Source organism: Medicago sativa, chromosome 8 (genome assembly GCF_051527215.1).
Source record: "Medicago sativa cultivar Bolivia chromosome 8, Bolivia_mono, whole genome shotgun sequence".
Lineage (NCBI taxonomy): Eukaryota > Viridiplantae > Streptophyta > Magnoliopsida > Fabales > Fabaceae > Medicago > Medicago sativa.
The window spans coordinates 59994608-60005919 of NC_140756.1; the positions used below are offsets into that span (position 1 = coordinate 59994608).

The following is an 11312-nucleotide window of genomic DNA, read 5'->3' on the forward strand; positions in this document are numbered from 1 at the left end:
AGATTTGTGTAAATTAATTTTGATTCAGAGGCAAACACTTCCACTTCACCTTGGTAGCCAATATACATGATACGTCCAACTCTATATATTTGCATCATCCGAAGGTCAACCATACACACTGTTTTATTTTGTTTTTTTTGTTACATCATCCAAATGACAAACATACATACAAACACTGTCAGTGTAAATATTTTTTACATTGTCAATCAATTTTAAGTGAAACATTTCATTCAATTTATAATGACTTTCATTGCGTCGACACATCTTTTACTATCGAAATTTGTGAATTGCCCTCTATATTGTGAACTATGAGGAGTGCAAAGCGAGGCTGATTGGCATCTATTCTTCTAGGCAGTGTCAGCTTACTTTGTTGGACCACTGCTGGACTTGCATGTTTTACGCGACAGTGTGCAGCAGTTTTTTCCCGCGAAGCAGAAGGTGTAGTGAGCAGAATTATGATGTTGTTAGCAGAAATTTGGAATAATCGCAAGTCTTATTTGGAATCAACGACAGTTACAGCCGCAGCATATTATCCAGGCAGCTCACATGAACGAAGCTTCATGAATGGCAAGCAGTTCGTGACAGAGGTACTAATGACAATTTTGGCAGTTCCAGCAAAGAAGTCAGTGGCACCCTCCTTTGATTGGTGTGATGAAATGTAATGTTGATGCTTGTTTCAATATAACAACTAGCACTACAAGTTTTGGTGTTGTATCCGAGATTCTAATGGTCATTTTGTATTTTCCCTCTCAAGGTGGGAGGTTCCAATGATGCTAGTTCAGGAGAGTGAGGCGTTTGCTCTGTTAATGGCTATGCAATGGGTCCAAAGCTTTGGATCCGTACAACATTGCATTTAAAAGCATCTCAAAAATACTAGTTGACATTATTATTTCCAATTATGTTTGGTATTTTTGAATTTAGTGGTATTGTCTCTACCATTACAGGTTTGTTAGTCTCTAATAACAACTTTGAGGTTAAGTTTATTCCTCGTCAAACAAATATGGTTGCTCATAGTTTATAGCCAAGACAGTCCATTCTAGTGCTAGTCAGACATGCATTTGATGTAGGTCCTCCTTGTATCCACTACCATTTAATCAAATCTGCATCAATCTTTAATGCCATTTAAAGAACGCTCCAAACCCAATTTTCACAGTTAAAGCATGTTTATTAAATTAAAATTAAAATTAAAAAACATTTGTGAAACAAGCACCAGGGCTATTAAAAACAAGAATTTCAATCTTAGCTTAAACAACAGAAAAAACTGAAGACAGTAGCCACTTGGGGATTGATACCTTGGTGTAGCAACATGGGAACCTTGGCCCTTCTACAAATTTCTTGATCCATCTTTCTTCTTACAGTTTTTCTATTATCTTAATAACTATCCTTAATAGCCTTTCTTACAGTATTTCTATTATCTTATTAACATGCATGCATGCTCCTCATTCTCAAACGATGACAGTTTTAACAGGCACAGATAGCTAGACTACTGATAATGACAGTAATGCTATTTTTACAATCATCAGTTGAATTACAACTGCCAATTACAAAATAACACGATCACACAACGCATACACTCTCTCTTGCTGAAATAGCAAAATGATGCATTAGTTACACTGATCCTAGCATAAGTTGTACCAAGAACAGGTAACGAAATTGCATAATCAGTATGTATTTTTCAATACAAAACTTCCATGACAGAAATTCTATGGGTGCACTACTCTATAATCAGACACATAACAGAATCAGTTCAAAACATATCTCACATATATCACAATCACTCAACAGGCACGTATATTATATACTAGAGAGGGGAAGGCAAGATTGAAACACATATCTTTTGAGACATCTGCCTGTAGCCAAGATACCGACAAAACTGAGACCAATCAGCAAAACACAGACATTTGGTATTGAAACAAGTATGAAGACTGTCTAACCACTCCCTAAACAAAAATAATTACCTATTGTACAACCATCACCTTAACCTCACTATATGCCCAAATGGCACTTCAACTTTCTTTTCTTCCATCCATGGAAAATGCAAAGGAACAGTTTTGATATTGACGGGTTTAACAATAAGAAACACATGACCCGAATATTATTCTAAAAAAACTTACAAATGGAAAACTTCAATAACTTCACTAAATATAAAGGACCACATAGCCAAGTGAAATACTTACAACTTGCCCACAAATAAAAATATATTATATTAAGTTATTTAGAGAGGTGAAGCAAACCTCCTTTTAAAAGTAAAACAAACACATTGTCCACAATCCCATGTAAGAGTACCTAAAAGTATACTAATCAAAATAAGGAGCATGATATAATCCATTGGTGCATGTCATAAAAATATACATGTAGATCTTCAGAAGTGCATGCCACAATAATAGATTAATTATTACCGGGGGGGGGGGGGGGGGGGGGGGGTCTACACTACAGTACAGGGTCTACAACAGCCTAATGTGCCTATGTAAATATACTCCAACCAACTTCAACTCTCAAAAGTGAGGTCCAAATAAACATTTAAAGAAGAAAACTCCAAAGTTAGTGGAAGTTCCATGATTAAAAATTAAAAAAGACACTCTGATGCAGTAAAACCAATTACAAATCTGCCATACATTCTCATACCATGCATTTTGCAACAGCTTAGTTTCATGACTCAAACCCGAGTCACAAGGTAACAACTCGGACTAGACTGTTCAGGCTTCCCCTCAATGTTAAAAAAAAAAAAAAGGGAAATGCTAACGAGTGCCCCCGGGACACTCTTTATGAACTTTTAATAGTAAGTTTTTATGAAAATCCGTGTATTCGATGCATTGGAATTTGTAATATTAGACTTTTAGAAGGAATAATTTCTAAATTTGGGGTCCTTAAAGAGTGCGCACCAGGGGCACTCGTTAGCAAGACCCAAAAAAAAAAAGTACATTAAGATCTGTTTTTACAATATTCTACAAAACATACTAGTAACTTCTATCTTACAAATAGCATCACAGTGGAGTACCACTTGTTTGGATTAGTATTAGATCCATGTCACCACATCAAGAACCGAAAACAAAAATATGCAATAAACAGGGCAAATTAGTATTGCATGCAACATTGTTGATCACTTATCAGGTAATGCAATTATGCAACAAGCCGTTAGTTTACACTATACTATAATGACCAGCTGAAAACAGCGTATAGGATTTAAAATTAAGGCACACAATTACGTTTTGCCCTAAATATGTTGATAAAGAACGAAGTTAGAACTGCAAGTAAAACTTCTGCAGAAGCCTATATTTGTGCAACAGCATGTAGGACTTCTGCAACACTTCTGCAACAGCATGTAAAATAAATATGGTCAAAATGTGATACAGACCTGACTAAATTTTTCACACATGAACATACCTTCTAATGCAGTGCATATATTTACATTTTTTCAGAGATGTTTAACAAAAAAGAAGTTAAAATATCTTGGCAGCATGTGCTATAATGACCACCTGTCAACAGCATATAGGACTTAAAATTAAGGCACGCAATTATGTATTGCCCAAAATATGTTGATAAAGAAAGAAGTTAGAACTGCAAGTAAAACTTCTGCAGAAGCCTAATAAGATGATTGAGTCCCAGAAATATATAAATATAAATATATAAGGGGCCATAAAGTCAATCCATGAGAACCAAATTAATTTTGAATGAGGTTTTTAATTTAACTGCTTTTATTAGAGTAATGTGTCAAGGTACTCATAATCAAGTTATACATAGGTAATAATCCATAATCCCATTCAAGAATATGTGCATGACTTCAATACATAAACACTAAGTATGCTCATAAAAAAGCAAATGAGTAGAATGAGCTAAATCATCAATTAGATGTGTATAATAGTATTTGGTATCTTGATAAAGTTAAACATGTGTTGGCAGAGATAATTATTGGGTCTTTACAAGTTGCCATATTTTAATCATATTTCTCCTTTACTCAGGAGTTCAATAGCTGGTGGCGAAAGTGATGGCAACAACACGAAGAGGCTATATCCTTTCTACTTTATTCTGATCATATCTTTAAGGAATATTCATAAGCATAATACCATACAACGAACCTCATGATTGAAAACAACAGGCGAGAAAAACAAACGAATATTATAACTGAAAAGGAAACTCTTAAACAGAATCAATGTAATCAAACCAATAAATCTAGAATGAGAATAGAATTTAACAAATTGGAGAATAAAGGCATTGAGTTAAACAAAACAAAAGCACAAAGCAAAACAGTTTCAATCTAGCATACTGATCTTATCCTCAAAATACAACTTTCCTAAACCTTGAGGGTGTTTCGAAAAAGGTACCTATCTCCAAAGCAATGGTGGATAGAATATACATGTTGTCAAAGAAGTTAAAAAAACTAACCCACAAAACAACCCTAAAACTTGTTTTTTCACCACTGTACCCACCCATCTTCTACGCCTAATCAAAAATTCTTCAACTTGAGTCCTTTCCTTATCCACCACCACCAATTCAGCTAAAGGGTCCATTCAATGGTTCATTCAACACAATCATGATCATACCTTCACAGATTTATCTTTTTCTTCAGTCAAAACCTTAACAGATTTATCTTTTTCTTCAGTCAAAACGTTAACAGATTTATCTTTTTCTTCAGACAAAACCTTAACAGATTTATCTTTTTCTTCAGTCAAAACCTTAACAGATTTACCCTCATCGCCATGACCCTTTCCCACATTTTCATCCACCTCCTTGCACATTAAATCGACAAAAAAATCTGTCAAAACTTTCTCATACCCCGGCATTTTAGCATACCCTGGAAAGTAATTAATATCGATAATAAGATACCGATTACCATATCTAGAATCACGAATCACATCGAAATTAAACAAATTCAGCTTCATAGCACGCCTCAATCCACTAGCAATATCAACAATAAAAGCCTGAGGCGGCATCTCAGTAGTATCATCCAAACTCATCATCTTATAAAACTTTTCATCATCATCCACACTATCCCTATTCGCCAAATTCGACACCTGCGAAAACGACAACAAATCCTCCGAAACACCCAACACTTTCTCCTCAGAAACATCCGGTAAAGACTTCCTCTTCACGCAACGAACATGATTACCAACAACATACACCTTAAAAATCACACCACCATGATTCACAAATTCCTGCAAAACAATAGGCGGTTTCAGCTTATTCAACGCCCCGTGGCCAAAAACAAGCGCCATTTTATGCGATTTCGCGCTCCCATCGGCCACAAGCGGCTTGGCTATCACCGGAAACTTTAAACTCTCCCAAGCCTGACCATCAGAAAGAGTCTCTTTATCATAAATCACGATCTGTTTCGGGATCCCGAATGTTTCGCCGCCTTTTTCATCAACCCCAACCCTAACCCTAAGCTCAGAAACAACCTGAAGCATTGAAATTCGGTTATGAAGACGCTCAATCGCTTCCGGCGCGTCGAGGATAACAGCATTAGGGTTTCGAATTTGAAATTGTTGAAGCTGGCGTTTCCAATCGTCGCCGTAGAGTTTGTGGAGGATGCAATCGAACGGTCCTTGATCGATTAAGGGTTTGGTTGAATCGATTTGGATGAGTTTAATTCCGCGTGATGAAGCTAGGGTTAAGAGTGAGTCGCGGATGAAACTGTTTTGTTTCTTTGGTGCTAGTGCGTAACCTATTACACCGTGTTTCTTCTCAGCCATTGGATTGATTTGATCAAAATTCTTGTGATTGATTTCGTTTTTTGTGAATGAATGAATGAACAATCACATTAGAGTGGGGAAACCCTAGTTTTGGATTTTTAGGGTTTCGTTTTTTGAGAATTGGGGAAAGAAGAAGAAGAAAGTAAAATTGGAGAGAGAGAGAGAGGGAGAGAGAGAGAGAGGGGTGTGGATGTGTGTATATATAGGTGGTTAGAGAATTAGGGTTAGAGTTAGAGAGAAGGAGGGGGAATGATAAGGTACACGTGGTGAATTGAGTAAAGGGTTTGCGCCACTTTGTGAAGGGCGTGTTGAAAGAAGGAGAGGGATAGGGTCGTAAGGAAGGGTATGAGGTGGAATGGTGGATGAGATTGTGATGATAATTGGATTGGACAAACTCAAAACTTGATAAGCTTTTGGAAGCAAAACATAATCAAAATTTAAAACTAAAACTCTAGTTTAATTGATATGATTAGTTTGGATAATATTAATTAATAAGCCCTCTTTAATACTCCCTCCGTTTTAAAATGAGTGTCGCTTTAGCCAAAAAAATTTGTTTCAAAATGAGTGTCGCTTTCAGTTTCCAATGCAATAATAACTTTTTCTTTTCAATTGTACTCTCCAATTAATACTCTGCACACTACTTCCAAAGTATTACTTTTAAAACTAACCAATAGTTAATAAGGATAATTTGGTAAAATAATCATTCTCCTTCTCTTAATCATTGCATTTCTTAATATGTGTGTAAACACCTAAAACGACACTCATTTTGAAACGGAAGGAGTACGTTACAATCTCATAATACTTCAAAACGGAGATGTATCTGTATTGGATGCATATCTAAAATTATAATTCATTATAGTATAGCGTAAAATAACACCTCTACGATTAGTTTGTGTTGAGTTCTTTAACTTCTTTTTTATTTTTTGATAATTAGAGGGATAAATTAATGAACTAGATGAGGGGTGGAAACTGTAACACCCCGTTTTTCCAACGTAAAAATTTCATAAATAAATCAGAGTTTTTCAACTTTAAACGGAATGCTACACTTCTTAAAAATTCATAAACTGAATAAATAACAATTTATTCTTCAAAATCATTTAACATAAGTAATTCAAAACTTCGCAGCGGAAATTAGTTCAACAATAAAAATAATCTTTGGCACAAGGGCCTCCATATAAAATTTCATAAAACTTAATTCAACATCAATTCTTGAAAGATTCATAAAGTAATACGTAAGGAACAGAAAGTAAAGACATAAACCCATCCCGTTACGTATCAGAGCACCTAAGACACACTTGTGAGGAGTCCACTCACGACCGCAACTAATCCTGGTTACCTGCAAGTTACTCATACGAAGAGCAACATTTCCAAGCAGAGGGGTGAGATTTCTCAAACAATAATATTAAGCATATAAATCATATAAAGTACATTCAACAACTTAAACATCTTATAATTCATTAATCATATCTAATAACTTAAACTTCCTTAACTAGTGTCATTATCCTTCCTACATTAGTCATATACTTCATCAAGTAGTCTCAATTATTATTCATAAAATATCTTATCTTAAATCATGATCATAAGCATCAATATCTAACACCAAATATAATCGTAAGCATCATCATATAATTCACATAAGTATCACTATCAAAACATAGCATTTATCGAAAGCAACTTCATAATCAAGTTCATAATCAACTTCATAAACAAACATCATCATTAAATCATAATCATCAAATCACAATCAAACTTCATAATCAAACCTCACTTAACTCGACAATGCGACTCAACTCGACTATGTAACTCTTAACATCTCAAATCATCTTAGCATCTTGACAACTTAACAACTTGACAACTCGACAACTTCACATCTTAAATCATTTTAAAACTTCTTGATATGCAAATGCATGTGGTACCATTCAACAACATAAACGAGCGTAATTAGGCTCTTCAACATGTGAGCATAAAGCTGCCGGGCTTAAAGCCCCCAACGTAGTTTGAGCACAAAGGCTGCCGGGCCTAAAGCCCCCAACTTTAATGAGCACAAGGCTGCCGGGCCTAAAGCCCCCAACTTTAATGAGTATGCAATGGACTCAACTTCCTACAACTTAGACAACTTCATGAACATCTATGACATCCTAACATCTTGATATCTTGACAACATAACATCTTAATAACTTGATGACTTCATAACGACTTGACGACTTAACAACTCTTATCATTTTAACGTCTTAACATCTTAACATCTTGACAACATATGGATCACATAAATAATTCATGTCATATCATAATATAACAATATCAAATGATAATAAACAACATCTTAAAACATCATATTCATCAATCATAAACAACTTCATATAACATTGTATTTAAACATCAACAATAATCCACTATGTATCTTTGTAAAACATAATAAATTATCCACAACATATATTCATGTCAAACCAAAACTATTGGAAAGATATCACAAATATCAACAAATTTCATGTTTACAACAAAGATCAATTCAAAACAGAAACATATGAACAAAACACAAAAACATGAAACAGAGAATGCTGTCACCGTACAATTTTGCTAAGACCTCCCTCTAGTATTTTCATCATAACTCACATACCAAACATCATTTTCACGTCAAACCAAAGCCACTAGAAAGTTAACAAAATTATCTAAAACTTTCATGTATACTCCTAAGACCAATTCTGTACCGATCAATACCAGTTTTTATTTTAAATTCGGAAAAGTTGTGCTGAAAGTCCATAAAAATTCACTGTGACATACGTGCAGTAATTTTACCATAACTCAAGTTCTATAAATCCTATTGACGTGAGACCAACGGCATTAGAAAGCTAACATCCATACCTACAACTTTCGTGTTTACACCTAAACCCAGTTTGGAACTTAAACTTGTCAAACTGAGACAATAAAAACGCGTTTTGCACATTGACAGCAAAATCGCAGTTCAGCTGCGATTTCGCTTTGGGGAAATCTTTTCCACTTCTTATTCGATCCAATACTCTCCAAACTTGACCCTAATCATTACCCTATGATTGCCCTATCATTAGAACACTAATTATTCATCAACTTACTGTATGCAAATTCAAAGGGTTCTCAAATCTATTAACAACCTATTACAATTATTAAACCCTAATTCTTAAACTCACTAACATCTCATCCAATTCCATGGTTTTAACCTCAAAACTACATCCAATAATCATCCTATGGGTTATCTAAGGACTGTATATAATTTCTACATCAATTCAACAAGTTTTCATCATCTAATCATCAAGTCTCTCTCAAAACCCTAATTCTCAAATTCTCACAAACTTTCCCCAACTTGTTAGATGCAATCTAATGATTTAACAACTTAATATTAATGCAAGATAGTCTCACCCTCACCTTAGATTAATTCCTGAATCAGCAGTAGCGTTCTTCTTTCCTAAGGTCTTCTCCTCTTCTCTTGACTTTTCTCTTCTCTTCTCTTCTTTTTTGTTCTCCTCTTTTCCAAAAAGCGGTTTCCGGTAAACTCTTTCTAACCTAAGTTTCTCTATTTATAATACTAAAATATTCTTCCCAAATCTATTTAGTCCCAACAACTTATTCTTCTTTATATTCTAACTCCCAAATCCACTCACACTAATAATCCTCATATTCTAATAAATAATATTTCTCTACTAAATATAGTCTTCCACTAAATATATAATAATACACCATATAACAAATAATAGCATATTTCATCAAAAAATATAACTCTTCATTGAATAATAAATATATTTCTACACTAGATAACATATATATTTCCACACAAAATAACAAATAAATTTCTACACTAAATAACATATATATTTCTACACAAAATAATAAATATATTTCTACACCAAATAATATATGTTTTTCTACTCAAAATTGAAGGTGAGAAAAACACAAGAAGGGGGGTTGAATTGTGTTTTGAAAAATTCTTCGTTTCTCTAAATAACTGAATACACTGATCAGAAGCTAAGTGAGACAGCTTCTGAAGTGATGATCAGAATCTAAATGCAGCGGAATAAAACAGAGAGAGAGAAGAAGAACGACACAAAGCAATTATACTGGTTCCTTCCACAATCCGGAAGTAGTCCAGTCCCCCTTGCACTTCCAAGGAGATTTCACTATGAGTAATATCTGATTACAAATGCTCAAGCACACAAGCAAGAGACTTCCAATGCTCAAGCACACAAGCAAGAGACTTCCTTTGCTCAAGAACACAATCAAGAGACTTCCTGCTCAAGCACAACTGCAAGAGACTTCCTAACTAAACAAAATTACACAGAAAATTGTTTAAGGTTGAACACTTGATATACAATCAGAGGTGCTCACAATACAAATCAGATACAGACTCAATGGACTTAAGAATTTCTAAGATATGACTTTGAGACACAGAAATTCTAAGTGAATGCAGAACAATTTCAGCAGAGGTTTGGTACTTGTGAGAATCTTGTGAGTCTTTCGTTCAGCGTTCTTGCATTACCAATTTCTCTAGGTCTTCACTCCTTTATATAGAGGTGTGAAAGAGACGTTGTGAAATTGCCAGCACACCAAAGAGTCGTTGTTGAAGCTTGATCTTTCACCAATGATCTTTTGCCTGATTTGGTTGTTGTCCTATGAAGAACAAATTTGAAATCCATTCCTTATCCAAAGGAACATCTATGCAGGCGAGACCGTATTCTGGAGCTGTTTTCTTGTCTTGAAGTGCAGACACAAAACAGAGTAGTGGAGAACGTGGTTGTACAATTCGTACAAAGTACAATGTCAACGCTTTCGTCCAAATTGCAAACACACACCTTCAAACACCTTTGAAATGACCGTTGCAAGCTCCACTAATCCTTTGTTTGTGTTTTCGAATCCAATAGACAGCTTTTGCATTGATGATTCTTCAATTCTTGATTCTTTGCAAATCCAGTTGATATTCAGCTTCTGGTGAAATGGCTTCTGATGAGGCAGCTTCTGATGATGCAGCTTCTGATGATGCAGCTTCTGATGATGTAGCTTCTGATGATGTGACTTCTGGACCTCTTGTCTTCAGGAGCACTATTCTTCAGGAGCGCTATTTCTTCAGGAGCAGCTTGACTTCAGGAGCGCTTTTTCTTCAGGAGCAAGTTGCCTTCAGGAGCGTCCAAGCTTCAAATTTTTGTTGTTTCCATAGCTCTTTATTTGCTCATTCAGAACCAATGATGATGTAACTTTATAATTATGGTCCTGTACACTTGAACAAATATTAGCTAATCCAATTTACAATTTTTAATACCTTGTTATCATCAAAACTCTTTAAGGTTTATTGTTAAACACATTTTGTTCCAACAATCTCCCCCTTTTTGATGATGACAAACAAAAGTATTTAAAATTGATCAATTGTTGTTAATCTAATTAACAAGTTGACTTTGGGGTTCTGAGGTTTGTAAGCTCAGAATCTGAGGTTTGTAAGCTCAAACTCCCCCTGAGTCTGATAGTCTTTAAGGTGAGGTTTGTAAGCTCCCCCTAAGTTCTATCCAGGTTAATTAAATTCATTTTGCGCGCAATAATTATTATCAGAGCTTAAAAGCAAAATTGAATCATTGAAAGAATTTACTTATAGATAAGAAGAAT

General features: G+C 34.9%; 1 protein-coding gene and 1 long non-coding RNA gene across 2 annotated transcripts; one reads left to right on the forward strand and one right to left on the reverse strand.

Moving 5' to 3' along the window:
* Positions 1-115: 115 nt before the first annotated feature.
* Positions 116-3293, forward strand: LOC146900094 (uncharacterized). The gene is made up of 2 exons (XR_015021524.1): positions 116-658; positions 755-3293. It is a non-coding gene; the product is annotated as an uncharacterized LOC146900094 (long non-coding RNA).
* Positions 3294-4196: 903 nt separating this feature from the next.
* Positions 4197-6203, reverse strand: LOC146900095 (inositol-tetrakisphosphate 1-kinase 1-like). Its single transcript, XM_085732803.1, has one exon. The coding sequence runs from the start codon at positions 5688-5690 to the stop codon at positions 4536-4538; it is 1155 nt and encodes a 384-aa protein (XP_085588929.1). The 5' UTR covers positions 5691-6203; the 3' UTR covers positions 4197-4535.
* Between the last annotated feature and the right edge of the window lie 5109 nt (positions 6204-11312).